We start from the raw sequence: 23,114 nt of genomic DNA, 5'->3' as shown, positions 1-23,114 counted from the left end.
GCTGCATTAAGCCCCCCCTTATGATACAGTAGAAAAAGTAACACATCTTGTGTTCTATTCTGAGCACTCTTGGTAGGGGAAGCAATGAATAAAGCCAGAAAAGCTCTATGACCCTGGCAACTGAATATAATCATAAATAATCTGACAGAACACAAAACAGTTGCCAACAAACTAGCCATTATAAACTGTTGCGACCACCTAAGTAAAGAAACTACAGGAAGTACAGTTCGCAACAATACTTCATAACATAAACTTAAACAGGACAGAAATTTACACAAAATTCAGAAAACAAATCAGAGTATAGAAAGGGCGAGAAGTTATGTCATGCCAGAAGTGCACTATGGCTGCTGCTCTGCTTATAGCAAGTGTCATGTAACTTCGAACAAGGCCAAGAGTAACCTTGAATGTGCAGAAGAAAAATTTCAAACAAGGGGGTGGGTTTGAGGGAAGAACAAGTGTTAAGAAACTCCTCCCACCACAAACTATGCGCGGAATTTGACTAGGAATGCGGAGCCTTGTTCGAAGTTACGTGACACTGTCTATACTGCTTCTGAATATGTAATGATGCAGGCTGGAGTACATTTGATGTGTGATATGTCTCTGGTGTGTCTTTCACCCCAGTCCCCTGCAAAACTCTCACCTGCTTCTATACTGTAGCACGGGGGAGAGCTGGACATGACTCAAAGACAGAATGGCTGCTAGAGTAAAGTTCACGACAAACCCTTTCACCGTCAAACAGCACCTGACAATGCTTCGTGGGGTTTCCACAATAGAGCAAGTATCAACATGTTACAAAACAACTGAATAATTAAAGGATGCCATAACTGCTGACCTGTATTTCCACAGATTCTGACAAACTTCCAAAACAGTGTGACATCAATAGAGTTCATACCAATACAATGTGAAGTCTGATAAGCAGACATATGGATTTACACACGTGCATAAGTTTTGGGATAATGCGATGTCTCGCCCTCCCTGCACTTAGAACACTTTGCTTGTAAACAAAATATGTACAGAAAAGAGCAATGTGGTGTAAGGTTCAGTAACACACACTGAAGTTTGTGCTTGCATTTCAGAATAGAAGATATCTTGGTGCAAGTGTGTTTCATGAATCCCAAGTTTTATTTTTAATGCACAGATAGTGACCAGCACCATACTTACAAAACAAAACAATCAATCACTTGTGGATGAGCACACTTTCCTGTTGCAACAGCTTGATTCATCACTCTCACTTTCTCGCACAGATCTCTTCTTCTTCCTCTTCTTCTTCTTTGTGTGATTCTTCTTGCTTTTTTTAATTACTTTCTTGTGATGTTTCCTTGAGGGTTTCTGATCCTCTGAGTCACTGGATGTGTCATCAGTCTCTGAGTCTTCAGAGCTTGACGATTTTCTCTTCCGCTTCGTAGCAACTTTCTTCTTTTTCTTCTTCCCCTTCTTCTTTATTAAATGTTCTGAATTACTATCTTCTTCTGAAGATTTGTCTTTCCATCTCCGTTTCTTCTTGTTGCGCTTTCTACTCATGGAGCCACTATCAGAGCTGTCAGAAGACAAGCTCTCAGTATCTGAGTCCTTCTTCAACCTGCGCCGGCTCTTTTTGTGCGGTTTCAACTTCTTCTTTGATTTCTTAGAAAGTCTCTTGTAACGTTTCTTATGGCGGGCCTTGCTTCGCTCACCAGAGGACTCAGTACAAGATGAAGTGGTGCTGCTGGAAATGTCACTGGAGCTGGATGACTCTGTGTCACTGCTGGGTGATCTCTTGTGCTTTTTTCTGCTCTCTGCTAATGGGCTGGAGTGCCTTCGCTTCTTTCCCTCTCCTCTGACCTCTCTGTCACTCTTCTCCTTCACTGTCTCTCTGCATCTCTCTTTACCATCCTTACACTTATGATCTCCCTGTGTGATTAACCTCTTTTCTCCTTCACCTTTGCGCTTAACTGCTATGTTCCTGTCTACATTCTTATTCCTTCTTTCTTCTTCATTCCTAGCATCTTTGTCTGCCTTTCTACATCTTTCATATTCTTCCCTGACATGCCTGTTTTGAGATTGATTGTCGTTGTCCCTAAGTGTCTTTCCTTTCACATCTTCTGTTTTCCTACATCTTTGTTCTGGCTTTGCTTTTACATCCTGAACTCTCCTACTTTCATCATTGCTGTGACTACACCTTGCATCCTTGTCTATATCTGTATGCCTCTTATGTTCCTCATTTTTTGTTTTGTATACTTCAATACTCCTCTCAGAGTTATGCCTAGATCTATCATTTCTAGACCTCACAGTCTTATCCTTGTCATTCCTTGCAGCCATTCTGTCTCTTCTTTCTTGCTGCCTGGAATCGTGCTTAGAGTCACCATCATGCCTCCTGGATTCCTTGAGTGTATTGTTCTTGTCCCCACCAAATTCATTTCTTCTGCTATTCCTGTCATTTGCATGGCTTTGTTGCTGATTCTCTACCTCACAGGTTTCAACACGGTCCACTGAACCTCGGTGTTCATAAAGACTTCCATCATGTTTCTGAAAAGTGAGAATTTGATGTCAACTGGTATCACCCCAAAATTCATATACTCATACATGCACAGCAGGCACCAATGCTGAAGGACATATCCCTGCTACAGCACCAGCACCCTCCTAACTTTACATATTTACAAAACAAGGATTGATGGTTTTTTGATATCACCAAAGCAAACAATTCCAAACTTTCCCTGGTCTTTCTGCGGTTTCACTTTTGAAACTTTTCATGACTTGCTAAGCCAGCCCTCTTGTATACCTGCAATTCCACACCTAGTGTCTGTATGCTTCCCTTATTAAATGTCATCCAACAATAAATATCTATCACAAAATGGCTTTTCAACATGAATGTAATTTAACTCAAAGACTAAAATGTCACTGTTCTACTTGGCTTATATGTCTTCAGATGTTGAAAGTTTCTGTGATTGGTTATAAGGCTCTGTGTGGTCAGAAAATACAACATGAAGACTCACTTTCTCAAGAATGAAGAGCATTTAAAAAAGAAAGATAATACAGTCAATTCTTTTGCAGAAAGTAATGCAGATTGCACATAATGAAGGTTTGGAAATCTCTTTGGTTGGGCTAATAATTTCATGCACACCTAGTCACAGAATACCAAGCGTGTCCTGAAGAATGGCTTCTCTATTATACGGCATTCAGTTCCAAATAAGCATAGTCTTATTATGAGTGTGATAGCATAAGTTCAATTAATCGCCTCTCTGGTGACAGAACCCAAAGATTCAGCACCAGCTGGTACAACCTGAGAGTAAATGCATCAATTTGTATCAGACATAACTAAGATGTAATACATGCAGCAGTTTATGTCATGCCAGTACTTACCTACATATACTACACTGCAGGTTATTCTAAATGTAAAGATTGGAACACACACAAGTCCTTGAAGTTACATATGTAAGAGACAGTTGTGAACCAGTTGTTATACTCGTAAAAAGTGTGTTATACGTAGGGTAGTCATAAAATTGTAATTATCACCCAGAAGAAAGAGACACAGGTGCAAGATATTGTATGTGAGTCAGTCCTTCTCTACATATGGCCCCTGTAAGGCCACACATTTTTCCCAACGCTGCAGTAGCTGTTGGATACCTTGATCATAGGTCTCATTTTGAGTGTTTCTCTGCCGGTGCATTGTCATGAAGAAGTTGCACACCCTTTCCTAACATTCCACATCACTTTTTCTTGATTTCCTCCTATAATTTTCTCAGAATGTTCCAGTAGTACTCACCAGCGATGGTGACGCCACTCATGATGACACCCCGCCAGTCCCAAAACATACTCAACATCACCTTTCCTGACAATGGCTGGGATTTGGCATTCTTTGGTGGTGGCAAGTCTGCATCTTTCCGGGTCATAATGATAGACCCAACATTCATCCATCATGATCAGGTGGCCAAAAAATTCCACCTTTTCATATTGACACAATTGCAAAAATTTCTTTACAACATCCATCTGTTCTTGTTTTTCAGCTGGTGTCAACAATTGTGGCACTCAATGCACAGCGACCTTTGTCATGTGTAACTCGACATGGATGATGTTGAAAACCAACCCATGGCTAATGCGAATCTCGTGAACAATAGCTTCAATAATGATGCGACTATCGGATAGGATCAAAGCCTCCACCTCTACCACAATTCCCGGGTCCTCAGCGAGAGATGATCTTCCACTCTGGGGTTCACCTTCGAGGTTTGTCTGTCCACAATGAAAGCACCTCCTCCACCTGACCACCGTGTCATATGATGGTACACCTTCCTGATACACAGCGATCATCTGGTCGTGGATCTCCCTGGCAGACTTCCCTTGCAAATGTAGGAACCATATCACAGCACAAGCCTCCACTTTCTCAACCAACATCGCCATTTTGCTTCCGCCCCTTCAGGTGGCTCCCTGTCCACCTGGCGTGGGGAAAATTTGACTGTTCGGCAAGCTCAGGAAATGGGCTATCTCCTATACAGAACGATATTTTGGAATTATGATTTTCTCATGGTGATAATTGAAACATTATGACTTCCCATCGTAGTAGTGCCACATAAACTGTACATGAACCCACAAATGTTCAATTTCCTAATCTAATCAAAGCAACTTAAGTTACCACACTCATAATGAAAATAACCCCCTTCATAAAATCTGTTGATAGGATCCATTCCATTTGTAGTTCCTGTGTCTATGATATTACAACTGACAACATAAGTCTCATCAAATTATGTTGATCTTAAGGTCACAAACTGTGACTCTGAAATGTCACGAATGCATATTCACATGTAAAAGAAATAATGTTTGTCTGCTTGCATTTGGCATACACCCTATTTTATCTTTCTTTAATATCAAAGAAATGTTGAAGAAGTTAATCCATACTGCATTCCTATTTCACTTTCTGATATAAACTGTCAACTGCACATCAACATATCATTTCAAGTTTTGTTTTCAGTCTAAGCTCCATTTTGTTGCCATAATTAGGGATAATTCTGCAAGAAGCATATTGTTTTTTGTAATACAGTTTTCTTTAATCCCCAGACATACCATTTGAATTTCTTCTCAAAATACAGTATATATGGTTACATTAAAATATTTGGTTATAAACAATTAAAAAAGCTACCTGCAACTATGCTATATCTGTTGCCTAATGACTTCAGCTTTTTATCTATCATTACTCTACACTTAAAAAGTGTTACCAACATCACTAAAATGAGCATACATCCTATAGCTGTAAAAAAGCATGCCAGCAGTTTAAATAACTATACAGGATCTAAGGTTCACATAGCAGTTGTTATGAGTTCTGTCTTCTGAAATATAACACTGTGTATCCAGTCGAAAGTCAATCGCGTTTTGAAGGAACATGTCACCTCCATCTTCAAGGTCTGCTTCTACCTTCCACCTGCTTTCACACTGGTTTCTTGCTCGGCTTAGTTTTAGACCCTGAAGATGGAGGTGATACATTCCTCCAAAATGTCAGCTCACCTTCAATTGACTACACAGCGCTATATCCCAGAAGAGAGGACTCAAAATAATTATTTTCATTCTGTATTATGTAGAAAAGGTGGAGGTCACCCTTTATTTTGAAATGTCATTGTAGTGTGTAATTCTGCTACTACTTTTTACTACCAGTATGCATAGGCAATGCTCAAGTTAACATTTACATATGTTTTGATTTGCTACACACCTTCCCTTCAATTTTGAATTACTGGATTATTGGGCATTGATGTTCTGTTCTGTTTGGAATATCATTCTATGGAAAAAGTCCAAAAACCCAGTAATCATAAATCATAACCTTAAAAGTGATTTTTCAATGCAATTTCGATGAACAGGCTCACTGAGATTCATTTGTCAAATTCCAGTGAATAACGCAAAAAATAATGTAGCCTTCTGATACATGACACTTCAGTCCTGAACATGGGAGATGGGAAATGGCTATGGAAAGGACAGCTGAGGAATTGGGGTTTGATTCCTGGCATGAACAAAAGATTTTTCTCTTCTCCAGAGCATCCAGGCCAGCTCTAAAGCCTGCCCTGCCTCCTGCAAAATGGTACCAGCAGCTCTTTTGGTCAGTAAAGTACCTGATTACTCACCTCTATCAAATACTGGGAATATGAATACACAAATCTGTACAGTATATCTTTGTGATACTATGCTCAATCAATTAAACGGATGGAAAACTTTACTTTTGCCCTGAATATGGAGGCAGGGTACAGCACTGTAAAACACTGGTACTCCCCTGACTACATGGTGTCAAAACTCACTACGCTTGGTTGTCGACTTACAACAGACTTCCTTTCTGACTGACAGGTCGTATGTCGGCCATATATTTATTAACAGTATTTTTTAACCTTTCTAATCTTTTTACCATCTTTATAATTTATTTGTAAAAACTTTTACATTTTAATCATGTTTTTTTTGTGTGTGTGTGTGGTCTAAGTGCGGCCGGTCATAAGTCGCATATGTCGTAAGTCAGCGACCAAGTGTACCATGAAACTGCCAAATCTTGTAACACAAGTTACTTACTCTTCCACTTTTGTCCTGTTTCATTTCTGCCTTTTCTGATACATGCTCCACACCACGTCCTGGAAACAAACCAAGCAGCTTAATACTTGTGATGCCTAAGGCATCTGATGCGACACTCTTGGTCTGCTGACAGCCCAAGTACAAGATCACCAGTCTTTAAGTCACAGCTACAAACTCAGAGGAACTCTTTACACTGTCTGCAGTCTGATAACTCATTCAGTCCACTGTACTTTTACAGCCTAATTTCATTTTCTTTAGAATAAAGAACTTTCCTGAAATGCATCCTAATCACAAAAGTACCCCGTTTTGGCCAGTCGGGCATTTAAACTCCGCCATTGGAAGCGCGCGCACACGCNATGCACAGTCCTAAATATTTATTTTTAAATGTAGTAATTACCAGACAGACTTGAGTAAAGCCCTAATAGAAAAATTAAAATGATACCTAGGTGAACAACAACAAAAAGAGTATACGTATGAGTTATGCCCAAACTCATCCACGAGCCAGTACTTTTATTGCAGATTCTGCAGATTAATGTGTTAAAAATATATAGTAAAATTCGATGTACATATCTTTTTTGTTGTTACCTGCTTGATGTATATATAGGCTGAAATAAAACTACAGTATTCGATTTCACTAAGCAAGCAACGAAAAAGCAACGAAAAAAAAACCGCACTCTGAATCTCAGCCGCGATGCAGCTGTCTTTTTATGCCCATAGAAAGGGCAATAAGCTTTTGCAGCTATAACGGAAGGTCTTAGCACTGAAGAAGGGACCCCTCTAGCTTCCTCTTGAATAGCCATTCTTTCATTCTTCTGACCTTCAGTCAAAAGATTCGAAAATCCGAAGAGTGTAAGCAGTGCTAGCAGAAGACCAAATGATTTTATTGCTTCCATCTGTTTTATGACATCAGGGACTGCTAAAATTTGTCAAGTGTTACAAACAGAAATGAATTTGTAATGCAGAACAATTCTGTGAAGAACTGAGAAACCATTTTTGCAGTACTCATCAAAATTAAAGGACAAAAAATTTAAAATAGAGTGTAATTTGCATAAAAAATTTCAAATCTTCTGTTATAATATGTGACAGTATGTTCTTTGCTGATACAAACAAAATTAATTCCATCCATTTATCATAAAAATTGAGTTAAGATACAGCATTTTTAAACACAATGCTTAAAACTGTTTAGGCGCACTAATAGAAACAGACAATTAAACGCAGAGTAGCAACGGGCATTTAAACGTGCACCAGCAGCAGGCATTTAAATAAACTCCGGCCAGCTCAAACTTACCACTATTTCAGAAGTCTGGCGTTTAAAGGTTAAGCTACAACTGGTATGTTTATGGTATAACTGACAGTCATGAAGGAACAAGAATTACTACTGTTATGCTGATTGCACTAAGCTATATCATAATCTGCCACACTATTGACAGAGGACACAGAAATAGACATGAAGCAGATACTGCAAGAGAAACTTTTCTTACTGATCACAAAATATCTCTGTTTATTCAACTAAGCTACTACATACCTTTTCCCTTCCAGCGAAGGCGAGCCACACTCTGGCTGAAGTCTACATGTATGCGCCGGTCATCAATTAGAACATTGTCCATCTTGAAATATGCATCTTCACATGCCTTTCGGTCCTCAAACTCCACGAATGCATACTGCAGCGAATCACCAGTTACTTTGTCTCGTATCACCTCACAGCTGTAATCCAATATTGTATAATGTCATGTCCACTTCAAACCAAGGTGTATAATATTCTAATCAAACAGGTGGGAGAATGTGGACTACTTATAGAATGATTTGACTACACACTCCAGTGTAACTCAAATGTATATTTATACAATGCCTTTACATGTTTCGATCAATTAATGACCATCTTCAAAAGGCAAATAACAACACGCTGAGGAAACTACTATTACATGAATCATAGTACATCAAGTTCATAGTTGTCTAAACTTTATAAAAAGATTTTAATTAAGATAAAATGTGGTGAGTTAAAATGTTAATAAAATTCTTAATATTTAAAATCTTAAACTGCTAAGGTTTGTGTCTTCATGCCTCTTCTATCAAAGGAACATTGGGGTAAATTGCCATCCTAGGTGGTCTGGGCAGTGTTTTCTGCTTCCTTATATAGTTGGTGAAGACTCTGCCTCCTTTCTTTCTTTTTTTTTTTCTCCCCACTTCATGGATCCAACCATCTCCCCATAGGGCTGGATATAAAACATGTCACATATTACAAATTCATGATGACTACGCATCATTCGTCCTTTGTCCAATAAAATATACAATCAGGCCTCTCACAGATAGCTCAAGTTGTCAGGACAACACACATGGGTCATGGAAAAACCACAGTCAAATTCACACCTTGCCATTCCACACACACTGGCAAGCCATATCATTAAAACAGTTACAATTATAAAATATTAAAATTCATAACAAAAAACACACATCATACATACTACTACACTTACAACAAGCAAGTATCAACAATACATAATTCACACACACAGACCATTTAGTAACTCTTAACTTTTGAGCCCACTGCATGCTTGACAAATTCATCAACAGAGTAAAATATGTTACTTTGCAAATAATTTGTAAAACAAACTTAAATTGCTTTTTATCATTTTTTAAAACTGTGATATTTGACGGCAGAGTGTTAAATAGCTTGATGCCTGAATAATACACCCCTCTCTGATAGGATGATAAATGTGTTGAAGGTATGTGAAGGTGGTCATTCCTTCTGGTACCAATCACATATACAGAGTTATTGGTTTGAAACTTATTCAAATTATAAACAACAAATGTCAGTAATGAAAGCAAATATACACATGGGATTGGTAATATGTAACTGTTAATTATATTATGAGTATTTCATGTAAAAGTCTATGTACTTACTTAATATTTTGACTGCATTTTTTTTATTTGGTTTTATCTTGCATGTTCCTACCTGTGTTTGTCATTAAGCTGCCAGTCTGTTCATTGTTTGTTGAGGCACTGATTTGTGGTGTGTTGTGTGGGGTACTTATATCCCTGTTTGCTGTGACGTTTTTATGGGCATGAACTCATGTCTTAACGCTATGTCAAACATACTATTCTGGTTATCATTATCTTTTTTACTCTTCTGTTCTTCTACTAGTTCCTTAAGTATATACCACTTTGTCCATATGTGTTCATTATGCAGGTGTCACTTAACAGTTTGCCTATGGTGGTGGTTGTTTTGAATGCCACCTTTAAGTTTGCATCCTTCAGCAACTTTTGTGATTTTACATACGTAGTTTCCGGTGTAGGTGAATGTAATCCATTTTTTACCCTCTGATGTTTTTTCCCTTATTATTTTGCTTATGTTTCAGCCGATTATACAAGACCAAAACGTAGTTCTTGAATCTGTTATTATAGTGTTCAATTCTTTCTTTTTACTATTTTCATTGAGGGGTAGCATAAGGATCTGTGTATCCAGTTTTTAAATTTCACTAATTAGTGTTCTTGAGGATGGCATGAAGTGTTATTTATCACAACGTCTGTCACTGTAGGTTTCCTGTAAACTTCCATTTTTATTTGTCCTTCTTTATTGGCTAAGTTCGAATCTACAAGCATACACACCTACACATAAAGCAGCTAAACATATATACCAAAAAGTTAAAGATTCTATAAATCTGAAATACGAATATAACAACATTACCACAACACACTGGCAGAAAATCAAAGTAAACTAAAGCTGAACCCCAAACACAAATTATTAACAATGGACACTAAAGACTTATGTGTCAAAATTCCGATCAACCATACCCTTAACACAGCAAATAAACTGCTTAACAATCACACTGATGAACACATTACAAGAGACATAATGTCAATTCTAAAGATGATCACGAATCAAAATTACTTCCATATGAAGGTAAATTCTATAAACCAACAATGGGCGTAGCAATGGGATCACTTTTACCCAGCACATTAGCTGAGAACTTCCTGCAGAATCTCAAACATAACAGATTAAAGCACATTCTGGAAAACAAAAAGATTTTACATTATAATAGATACACAGATGACTTTTCATGATATACAATCAAACAAAAATAACCCCCCAAACAAAACTTGAGCAATTTAACATACAACATAAAGGCCTAACTTTCACAAAAAATGGAGAAACGGTCAACCAAATTATTTACCTATGTCTACTGAGAGACTGAGAACACTAGACTCTGTGCTCTGGTGAACTACAAAGTGTGGAAACAGCGGTAGTGTTATTTGGAGTTATGACTTGTAAGTGGTCAATAAATCTATTCACCAATCCAAACCCTGTCTACAGTCACACATGCTATGTGTCAACTGGGCAACTAATATCAAAAGTGGGAATTGGATTGATTGATCAAACTGATTGAGTTGTGAATTGTGCACCATCAGAGTTGAACCCAGGTGACAGATGATTATGTCAGATTTCAAACACATGTGGTAGCCAAGAAAGAACAGATAACGGCAATGTGGAAGCCAATCAAGAAAAGATGGATGCCAAACAAGAAAAAACGAACACCACTCTAAGGGAAATGAGAGCCAGCCAAGAATGCATGAAAGAAGAAATGCTGGCCAAGTTAGTTGTGTGAACCAACGTTTTGAAGGAATGTATCACCTCCATCTTCAGGATGAAAACATCAGTTCACACAAGAGTCACACGGTGCCACATCCCTGAAGATGACATTCTTCATAGTCACCGCCATGAAACCTCAAACCTTACAATTTTTCATTTATTTCATCTATACTTTCTTACAAGCCACAAACCCTGAAGCTTGGCTTCTCTGCTGCCTGTAATTCTAAGTCAATAATCTGGAAGCAGGTTACACACAAATCTCTTAGGAAGCACAATGCAGGAAGACTTCACTTTTTTTTTATTTTGTATAGTGAGACTGAGACCACTTTAGTCACTAGCGGGCCTTTGTCAGCCCCACATGACAGATGATTATGAAGCAGTCAATGGAATAAGAACTGGCAGGGGAACCAAAGTACTTGGAGAAAATCTTCCCCAGTAGTGTTATGTCCACCACATATCCCACATGACCTGAGCTACTGTGATGGGAAGCCAACAAACAATTGCCTGAGCTATGGAGTATGTAAATACATGAAGACTGTTATACTATGCCATACCAGACAAAGCCAGGCCAGACCAGGCCAGTATGAAGTCAAGTCAAGCATCCTGGTGCAGCAAAGGGGACAGTATCATGAAACCATCAGAAACTAACCTCTTCACCTTGCCAAAACGGCTGAAGATTATCTCCAAATCATCATCACTGGTGACTGGGTTCAGCTTACATACAAAAAGAACATTCTCTGGAGGTGCCATATCTGCATCAGGTAGATCACCCACAATTTCCAAGATGGTGGCCCGTGCTCGAGCCTCTCGACTCCGCTCACGCTCCTCAATCTCAGCTGCTGATAGGCCCTGCGTCTCATTCAGGTCCTCATCTGGTGCAATCCGGCCATTCTAGCACAAACAAGATGAGAGTTTAGGTCTAATTCAGTAATCTGAGGCTTAGAGAATTGTTTACTGGACTGACTACAGCTAAACAAGTTCCCATTATACACTAGGAACTGAAAGCTTGACATTCACATATGTCTGTCAATAAGGCAGTGTACATCCACTTCCATGAAACAGCAACTTTTACAATGGTACTAGATCTGAAGTTGTAACAGCAGTGATTATGAGAAGTACTATATTCTGGGAGGTGATGCCATGAAGTCCAGTAGATGTTCATAAAAATTTCAGATGAACATTCACAAGCTTTACCCGCAGCTTGCTTCCTGTTGCTCACTTGGTTGTAGTCTTTGACCCTGAAGATGGAGGTCATACATTTGTCCAAAATGCCAGGGAACTATACAGCAACATATCTCAGAAAGTACTCCACAACTTCTATACATCAAATATGAGGGACAGTATCTAAATAGGTCATAAATGGATATAAAACACAAAACATGTGAATTTAAAACCTGGAAAAAACATTTACTTCTCAATATATCCTCCACCAACATTGACACACTTATCCCATCATTGCTTTACCAGTGTGTCGAAACCCGCAGCATAGCAGTCATCTGACTGTTGTCTCAGCCACTTCCACACCTGTTTCAACCTGTCACCTGTGAAACATGTGCCATGCTTCTCAACCCCAGCTGTGAACCACTTTACATGACAGTCACTTTCCACCATAAACAGGAAACATGTCTTCATGAATATCCTGTCCAGCGAATCATTTTTTCCCCACAAAAGATGGCTACTCTTTAATAGTACAATTTTTAAGCTGGCCACCATTTTGACTACTGAAACCAGCCTCTGAACTTGCATATGTGCATCTGCTACCTAGACTGTCATTAAGCTGAACTGTGCTGCTACCTAGTGATACTTACTTACTTATAGAGCTGAGCCCTTCTTGAGAAGCCAAATCTGCAGTTACTCACCTAGTGATACACACAGAGAAACTACTGCATCCATTAGAGCTGTTTTACTTCCATTTGTGACCTATTTACTGACTCTCCCTCATGTATAATATGTTTCAGCACGAAGTAGCTACCATCAGACCTCTACATGAACATATGAGATAGATTAGCTTATTCAATTGTGCTAAGGAGGACTGCCCATCTGCACATGTGATGTATGAAAACGTTCAGAGGTTTAAAACTGATGTCTGAATAAAATGACTATTGATGTTTAACTGTTCCAAACTTAATGGCATTACAGTCAGTACCCAACAGAGTATATGTCTCATCTTGTCTTGGTGTCCAAAAATACTGCTGCTTCCAGAGTTCAGATTCATTACCTAACAGGACTGCTGTTATTATTCCTGACTGGCTGCATATGCTTGTTATATCTAGTATGGGATGTTCAATTTGTTTGTCCTATGTATTAGTCGAGAGTTTAGGCATGTCATTTGGTAAATGACACTTTTTTTGTATTTATCTGTTTGTGAGTGGGGTTTTACTATGTCTTGCAAAGTGTTTCATGCTCAGAATGTTATTTTCATTTGTGTTTCTTTAAAGAGTTTTGTAATTTTCCTTTTTTCTTTACCATCGTATCTGAAAGTGGCGCATTTTGTTTTTTGGGGTTCCACCAAATAAATTGTTTTTCAGGATGCATTTTTAGCAACATGGGTTAATTATTAAGAGTGTTATCTGGAAAGCTCTTGTCCTTGTGCAGGCACACCATGCTACTGGCATATCAGTATATTTTGATTACGTGACAGCAGCAAACACCATCAGTTCCTGAAAGTCAGAAGACCACACCATCATTGATGAATTACCGTAAACACTGCTAGCGAGAACCAAAGTGACGCAATTGAAATCTCACACAGGAAAGATCTATTGCACCTTACATATGACAGATTGTTACCGCTCACTTCTTTGGGCCCTTCACATTGTGCGCCACGCTGTTGCCGTCCTCCTTGATCCTACGTTGTGCCCCACTTATCACCGTCCTCCCTCTTCTCGTGGATGTCGAGAAGTTAGATGGGAAGGGAGGAGAATTGTGGTTGTTGGAGCTGGTACGCGAGAGCAGGTAAAGACGGGAGTATCTGGGTTCTGTTCGGTAATTTGTAGAGCTGAGTTCATATCCCGGGTCTTATATGGGTCTGGCTCGGGCAGGGCAGGAAGAACCTTTCACTTCTATCACACACACCTCTTTAGACCGTTGCACTTAGTAGTCCTTTAATTCCCTCCAGCTTATTGAATACAACTGAATTTATTAGTACACTTAATTCGAACTTTACTTATAATACTTTACGGAAGGGCCGTAGTTGTAAATTTTGTGTCTGACTTTGCCGAAAGTTGGACGAAGACTCCTCCTGGTGGAATGCACTCTCTCTTAATCCTGAGGTCCACGAACCCCAGACCCCAAGAGAAATCCACTCCTCCATTTCTGCCATTGGTTAAGTTTTCAAACTAGGAGGTTCCCTAAATTTCGAATTTCCAATCATGTTGCTTTGCTATGTGATTCTGGCAGATGCTGACCTGACACTAAGGTTGACAGCCCCTTGATGCATTACGATCAGGGTATGAGGCTCCGGCCATCCCACTTCTAAGTTATCGCTGTCCCAAGCTGTCAGCTCTCAAATTCTCAAAGACTTTCCAACTTTGCTGAAACTGCCAGAATTCCAGGAAAGTACCAGATGTTACTTCCTGTCCACATAGCAAAACTTGAACTATGTCCCTTCCGCGTGTAAGAGCTGGCTATCTGCCGGATCTCTTTGTTTGTAATTTTGTAATCTTAACTTAATACAGATTTAATTAACACACAACAGTCCTCCAATCAGAATGAACGGTTACAAGATAATTCACTGTAAATTCTTGAAATGAAAGTTTAGGTGCAGTTCATACACATGCAAAATAAAGTAATTATAGTAACAGAGCCATATGTATAGAAATCAATGTAGTGGGAATGCAGGCATTCAGTTCTGCTTAGAACTTGTTACTATCAACAAAACTGCATTACTTCCCTAGTGACTCCATCTGAACGAATACAGACGCCTCATTTTTTATAACATAGTTACATCCTAAGTCTGAAACAATAGGTTTTGTGTTTTGTATTGTTCATAATAACCACACTGACTCACAATTAGGGCTCCAGGAGATGGCTCTGGGGAGCAGTCCGGGACTTGCAGGCCATGAGGGTCATCAAATGGATCATCCAGGATAACTGTGTGGGTAATCCTGAAGCATAAGAGCACAACCTGATCTCCATTCCATTTCTCCAAACCAAAATATTGCATATCCAGCCTCACAAAACTTCTCTAACTTTTAAGTGCTCTTAAATGTCAATATCATTTGTTCTGGTTCACCCTTCTTTCTGACATATTCTAAAACCATTCAGTCTTCTCTTACTACAATCACAAGAATGCTGTACCTGATGTCCTGGTAGGGCCGATGTTCTGAGTCACATATCACCTCATTCAGTTTCAGGAGCACCTCATTTCCTTCTACAACTTCCCCGAAAACACAGTGCTCACTGTCAAGAGACTGGAGCTCACTGCCCAGTGTAATGAAGAACTGTGATCCCAACCTAGAGTAGCCAGACACAAAGATCAAACAATTTGACTATTGTCATTCAGAAATGTAAACATCATTTTCTCTTCTTCCTATACAATGCCCCAGTAGTAATCATATTACAGGCTAAATAATCACGAATTCTGACTTCAATTACAAAGGGACAGACATTTTTCTCTCCTCCCTGCAACCAGATGAGCATTGGAGCCATCCAATGGGTACCAGGGGCTCTTTTCCAAGAGATATAGTGACTGGGGTGAAAAGCTGATTACTCACTTCCATTCAGTGCTCAGGATGAGAATATAACGAGCTTATTCCTCAACTCCCCTGTCTTCATGAAGTGCTCTTAATTAAGAACATGGAAAACTTTACTTTTACTTGGTTCATCCTGCTCTGTCACATTAGTAATTGTATATAGGATTTTTATCACCATCCAGTGCAATTGATAAGTTGTGTTTTACATTTACCTACAAAGGTAATTATATACGGAAAATCACAAAACTTTTCATGGGCACTAATCTAAAGATAGCCTTTAAAACAACTTCCACCATAGGTAAATTATCAAATGAGAAACAAGAAATGAACACATACGAACAGAGTGAGATATAAAAAATAACTTGCCAAAGTTGTCATAAAGCATACATTGGCCAAACAGGTAGAAACCTGACAATGAGATATAAAGAACACATGAGAAACATAAGATTTAACAAAGACGATTTGGCCTTCACCCAACACATACTAAATAAACGCCACCAGTATGGACCTATGACATCAATTATAGAAACGGTTGATCATGTTAAAAAAGGGAATCTCATGAATATAAAAGAAAATTTTCATATTTATCATTTTAATAATATTAATAAACTGATAGAAGAGCAAAACCTTACAAAGGAGAGCAATAATCAGAACAGTATGTTCCGACATCATAATAAAACATCAGTACACGCCCATACAAACGTCATGAGGCATAAAGGGCATAAATACATGACACAAGACACATTAGAACAGTATAACAACACAGTGTAGCCTGTATAACTGGACCACCATATACATACGCGACATAACACACATTAGAACAGTATAACAACACAGCATAGCCTGTATAACTGGACCACCATATACATACGCGACATAACACACATTAGAACAGTATAACAACACAGCATAGCCTGTATAACTGGACCACCATATACATACACGACATAACACACGTTAGAACAGTATAACAAGACAGTACAGCCCGTATAACTGGACCATCATACCAAAGGTGGGATTAAAAATAAAGAGTCATATTTGAATAAAAACTGGATTATAGAAATGCTACATAATATCCATACCTCTGGAGAGATTGCAGATACCAAGAAGCTACACCAGGAAGGAAGAACAAATGTAATGAGATGTTGCAGTGTAGTCTACAGTGAAACGTTACACCAGTGCTATCACCAAATTCACCTATATTATCTCAAAGGCTGTGCCACAGCTTAAGCGGTTAATCACTGGCTTCCCACCGCTGTGGTCTAGTCAAGTGGGATTTGTGATGGACAAAGTGGCGCTGGGGCAGGTTTTCCCCGAGTACTTCAGTTTCCCCTGCCAATCCTCATTCCATCAAATTCTCCATAAGCATTATCACCAGTACAGGCGCAATAGGACATATGGAAGCCGACATGCCAAGGGGACCTAATATGGATTCCACCTCACACTATATGAAATCTTAACTACTGTAAACAATTTTAAGTATTGTAACTTTATTCTCTTATTGTAATCAGCCAATGTACAGTAACTGACTTGTCTTATATCATGTAACAATGATCTATAGAGACAAAATAAATAAATAAATAAATAAACATAATTACAGAGCTTCATTATCAGACGATACCATACTGTGGAATATATTCATCTTCCATTAATGAGAAGAAGTGTAATGACACGAACCAAATTGGTCCTAGATTAAAACAAATATTGTACACTATTTTGAAAACAGACTTTTTGTAATAATTTTTATATGTTTAATAAATTGAATGTAATCTTAGCATTAGTTAAAAGATAATATTTACATCTATGACATGGTAGTTTCCATATTTGTTGTAATATCCTTCTGAAGATGGTCATTTTGACCAAAAATGTAAAGATTAAAAATTAAAAACACAACTCTTATCAATCACATTGAATGATGGTTAAAAATCTTATATACTTTACATTTACTTTTACAGAATATATCCCAATAAAAATTATTTTCTTTCTTCTTTTTTGGCATGCCACTAAATATACTCCATCGTAATATAAATGCTTACTTTGTTTGATATAATGAAAAGTTCAACTTCATTACACCGTTGTGAAAACATACTCCATGGCAATTTAGTTTGCACTTGCAAGTTCCATTATAAAAAGAAAACAACTTATACACTTACACAGATACACAGGATGTATAAAACTTATTCTGTAATTCTGAAATTTTCATTAATTCAATGTTATTTCTATCAATACATAACAATGGGTACATTACTGATATAAACTGCAACAATTCCTCCATCAACAAGTACAGCTCACGAAGAGCACTACCTTCTGGGACACAACGCCATGCTGTCCAGTAGAAGTTCAGTGATATTCCTCTGTAATGTCAGGGTTCTACCAAAATATAGAGCACCACATTTCAGCAGTGTCAGCACTGTGAGAATCTCAAACCCAACAAGTACAGCTTAATACAAATATTATTCAAACAGATTTTCTTCCGTCTACTTACATGTTGTTACCGCAGTTGACCATCGACAGGAGCCCTGGCTTGGTGTGCTTCAGCTTGGGAATCACCTCTGCTTCATAGAACCGTGAACCTTCACCATGTATTTTGCTGCAAACATGTATCAACTGGTTTGTCTGTTTTTACATTTCATCATTGACACAATACATGGAATCTCACTGTGACCACTATAATAATAAATAATATAAAGATGGATGTTAAATATATAGGGTGTGAGGATATGCAGTGAAATGATTTGGCTCAAGGTCCAGTGGTAGGCTTGTGTAAACATGGCAATGAAACTCCATGTTCCTTCCACAGAAGGTCCAGCCAAGTGATGAGCATCTCAATAATAAATCTGTTCTGTGCCATTCATTTAGTGTACTCACCCAAACACTGATTCGCCATTTTTCCCTGAGCCTGTTGGGTCACCAGTCTGTGCCAGAAAGTTGTGCTGCACCGAATGGAACAGACACAAGTTATAGTACTTTATCTTGCAAAGCTTCAGGAAGTTGAGACATGCTGAAAAAAAAAATTATTGCCAACTCAGATGCATTTATATACATTTCAAATGTCACGTTTCCTTGCATTTAATGGTTCAAGTTCCTTTGCCATACAACACTGTCACTACAACGAAATGCCCTCCACAGATATCTGGTGAGTCAGATTTTGGAAGCTCATACTCATTAATATTTAAAGAAAATTTCAGAACAGTCCTGAAATCCATGCAAAATGTGGAAGCAAATGGTGCAAAAATCACACTTTGGGCATCCACATGTTACACCTTGCTAACAACAACCTCAAATAATCAATATTACAACAAAATGAAACCTCACATCTCAACCAGTGAATTAACTAAAGAATTCTGTTACATCAAACAAGCTTCTGTTTTCCAGGACACATTGATTAAATGGTATCTAAATCCTGTGCATTTCTAAAAAACCATTAATGGTGGCAGGACTGAGAAATAAGCATGCTGGCTGCTCTTACAGTTCATTTAACAGCATTGTAGAGACATGAGACTGCATAGTATTAAATGATGGATGATTGGCAAATAATAGACTGGAAAAGGATGTGCGTGGAAGGGACCATGGTTTATGTTTAAATATTATCTCAGTATCTTCTTGAAGGACCTGAGAAAAACCAGTGTCTCAGCTGATTAAAACGCAGCACCTCCCAAAGTCTGAAGCATTACTACCTGAACAAATTTGTTCAATAATTCCCATAAAACTGTAGAATATCAATACACAACTTAAAATCTCTTGATGAAGTAAAAATATGTCAATGCTGTGCAAAAGTTTATGCTAATGACTGGGCCAGCAAAGGAAGGAAGGAAGGGTGGAACAGCTGGATGAGAAGAATTAAACAAAAACTGGAAAGCCTATGAATAGGAGTTGTCTAGGAAAATGGAAGGATGTGTTGATACTAACAGGAAGAATATGGAAATTATTATGCAAGAGAAAGTTCACTAATTTTGTATAACAGATCATGGAGAAACAGGGGAAGGAAGCATATATACAACTGTACGGGGGAAGCCAGGAGAGAATTTTTTCAATTGACCTAATCCTTCCAGCCGCACTATGGCCCTGGGGTTGACTGAGCCTCCAAGAGAAAGGAGTACTAGAAATTTTCCTGGGGGATAAAGGGCAGCTGGCACATATGGCTGATAACCTTGCAGCTATCCATGAGCCAACCATCTAGAAGGTTTGGGAGCCTTGACCTCTCACAGTCCTATAGGCCTTCACAGCCTGTTACAGGGGCACCTTTACTTTTCTTTTATATATAATAATAATAATAATAATGGTATTAGTCATATCAAAGATAAACACAGTGATCCATCACACAATCTGACTCATGCCTTTAACAACTCCTTCCTGAACATACAACTCAAATTTTCAACAACAAAAGAAATTGAAAGCATCATTAAATCCCTTAAACCTAAAAATACATGTGGATATGATGAAACATCAACTAAATTATGTAAAATCAGCTCTGCTTATATTACCTCACTAAATCTAAAAACAGATAAAGCAACCTATGAACTAAGTAATGAAATCATAGGTGTCCTTGACANTTAACAACTCCTTCCTGAACATACAACTCAAATTTTCAACAACAAAAGAAATTGAAAGCATCATTAAATCCCTTAAACCTAAAAATACATGTGAATACGATGAAACATCAACTAAATTATGTAAAATCAGCTCTGCTTATATTACCTCACTAAATCTAAAAACAGATAAAGCAACCTATGAACTAAGTAATGACATCATAGGTGTCCTTGACAAAAATTACTAGTAGGTGGGATCTCCCGTGATCTAGCTAAAGTGTTAAACTCCATAAATCACAAAATTTGTATAAAATAACTGGTAAAGCTAATAAGTGGATTAAATTGTACCTTGTGGATAGATATCAAAGGGTGGAAATAAAAAACATAAACTTCAGTCATCAGATACCTTCAAAATGGGGTAAAATAGGGCATGGCATCCCACAAGGATCTTTACTAGGTCCTTTGCTATTTCTTCTCTATATCAATGACTTACCAAACTTTGTTAAGAATAAATCTAAACTAATTCTGTCTGCAGATGATACTAGTATAATAGTTAACAACTCTAAACCCACAGATTTTATAAGTGACATAATGACTGTATTCAAATAAATAAATGGCACAGAGCCAAGAAGCAAGAATAGAGATTCTTGCATAGCTTCATTTAAAAACTTAAAAAGATTACCATGTCAGTTACAATACATACTCTCACTCATATTATTTGTGGTACACAACAGAAGCATGTACAATTTAAATTCTGACACCCATAACATAAATACAAGGCAAAAACTCAACTTCCACAAACATTCAGCAAATCTACTTCTATGTCAAAAAGGAATTCATTCCTTCGGCATCAAAGTATTCAATAGCCTCCCTCAATGTATCAAAAAAGCAACAGGTAATATTAAGCAATTTAAAAGAGCATGCGTATAGGATATTGGTGGGAAAGCCAGAAGGAAAGAGACCACTGGGAAGACCAAGGCATAGGTGGATGGACAATATCAAGATGGATCTTGAGAGAGATAGGATGGGATGGTATGGATTGAATTGATCTGGCTCAGGGTAGGTACCAGTGGAGGGCTCTTGTGAACACAGTAATGAACCTTTGGGTTCCATAAAATGCTGGGAAATTCTTGAGTAGCTGCAGAATTGGTAGCTCCTCCAAAAGGGTTCAGCTCCATGAGTAAATAAGTATCGAAATATTACTTACTTACTCACTCCTTCTACTCCATACATGAACATTTCAATGTAAACAAACAGTAGCTAGTATCAATTCTAAGCTAAAGCGTATTGTCAAGCATTTTACTGCATCATTTTGATTATCTGCAGACTGTGCTGTATGTACCCAATTAGCACAGTAATGTTAATTCTATATTATAATCTTATTAACTATTCAAGCAAAACTATTATTGTATGGATATTATGTATTTGTACCTGACTTGTTCCATATCCTATGGTGTCAACCTGTACTTAGATTTACGGAACGTATATAAATTTAAATTCAAATTCAAAATTCAAACTAACCTCATGTTGACCATACTGGTCTCGACTGGAAACTGAACAACAGCTTCACAAACGAATGCGGAGTTTATATGTACTGTGGTGGCTGTGTGGTTAAACAAACTGAGCAAACGTTATCCAAACGTATTTACTTACTGCGCGGCCTTTCTTCTATAAACAGATCAATTGTAACATCCCCAAGCGTCGTTTCAATTACAACTGCCATGCTCTTCGCCCCTGAACTTCAAGCACAACATCTGCAAAATAGATTATTTTATGAAAAAAGATTTTCAACATCATATAATACAGTACATTATTGAGAAATTTCCAAGTTTATATACTGTAATAATTTTATACCGGCCAACATACAAGTCACTAATGTGCACAACCGAAAATCTAACGTAATACGAATCGACTTTCTTATTCTACTTCCAACTTCCCATAAACACCTTATCCACCTGTCACGTCACACATGCCAACCACCGCTAACTACACGGCGCCACACGGTTAATAACACAGTTCACGGATTACGGAACGTTGCGGAAGTACTGCAGCAGTTGCTATTAAACACGGGTCTTTACTTCGCCACTTCACCGGCCGGGCACACACAAAGGAAACTGGCAACCGCAATGCAACAGCGATTTCCGAGAAATATCGTCGATTTAAAGCAGGCAACTGGTTTCCAAATTAGCAGGTGCACACTGAGGAAACTTACGTTCGATTAGTTGCTCACATCATCTCAAGTGGATGGGTTTGCCCGCCAATTTCGCGCACTTCTCTTCTGCAATGTCAGATAATAATACTGTTCCTGTAATGATATGGTGGTGTTTCAGACGGCGTAAGATGAAAATACAGGAGAAAAGGAAACATTCGGTACACCCGTTCTTTCTCTACAATTTAAACTCAGGTGTTTATATTGTTCCAAAATAATTTAATCAGGCTACAGAACTGTGCAAATCATTTTACAGAATGATCATTGAAAGTTTTCCTTATTAGTGGATATTGTAGGACCTCAAATTCGAAGGCAAGATACAAATTTTCGTACAGCAGAACCATAGACAAAATTATAGTTTTGTATATTCTAATTTTTAAGCTTTTAGACAGCAGATCAGGAGACAAAAGGTTCCTGACTGAAGGGTATCAAGCCTAACCGAATTCAGCCTCCTCTTAATTTTCTCCTGAATCAGGTTTTGATTTGTTATAGTCATTCATAAACATCTGAACTGTGCCACATTTTCAAAACATCTGTTGACTATCTTTATGTCATGATTTTACCTTGCATTCTGTTGACAAGGG

The 23,114-nt window shown here is 38.1% G+C and overlaps 1 protein-coding gene across 2 annotated transcripts; it reads right to left on the bottom strand.

Moving 5' to 3' along the window:
- Positions 1-805: 805 nt before the first annotated feature.
- LOC111862232 (peptidyl-prolyl cis-trans isomerase sig-7) lies at positions 806-22,300 on the bottom strand. Of its 2 annotated transcripts, none has more exons than XM_023847448.2 (10): positions 22,176-22,300; positions 21,975-22,075; positions 18,661-18,793; positions 18,278-18,382; positions 15,398-15,553; positions 15,108-15,204; positions 11,751-11,992; positions 8,039-8,217; positions 6,514-6,572; positions 806-2,505 (listed from the first exon to the last, which is right to left on the bottom strand). In XM_023847448.2, exons 2-10 carry the CDS (start codon positions 22,042-22,044, stop codon positions 1,174-1,176), a joined length of 2,373 nt encoding a protein of 790 aa, XP_023703216.1. In that variant the 5' UTR covers positions 22,045-22,075; positions 22,176-22,300; the 3' UTR covers positions 806-1,173. The 2 variants fall into 2 exon arrangements, with proteins under 2 accessions (XP_023703216.1, XP_023703220.1); XM_023847452.2 differs by having other exon boundaries at positions 22,188-22,300.
- Between the last annotated feature and the right edge of the window lie 814 nt (positions 22,301-23,114).

The sequence above is a fragment of the Cryptotermes secundus genome, unplaced genomic scaffold, assembly GCF_002891405.2.
Source record: "Cryptotermes secundus unplaced genomic scaffold, Csec_1.0 scaffold559, whole genome shotgun sequence".
Classification (NCBI taxonomy): domain Eukaryota; kingdom Metazoa; phylum Arthropoda; class Insecta; order Blattodea; family Kalotermitidae; genus Cryptotermes; species Cryptotermes secundus.
The sequence above is the reverse complement of the archived record's forward strand: the minus strand, read 5'-3'. Positions and strand labels throughout refer to the sequence as shown.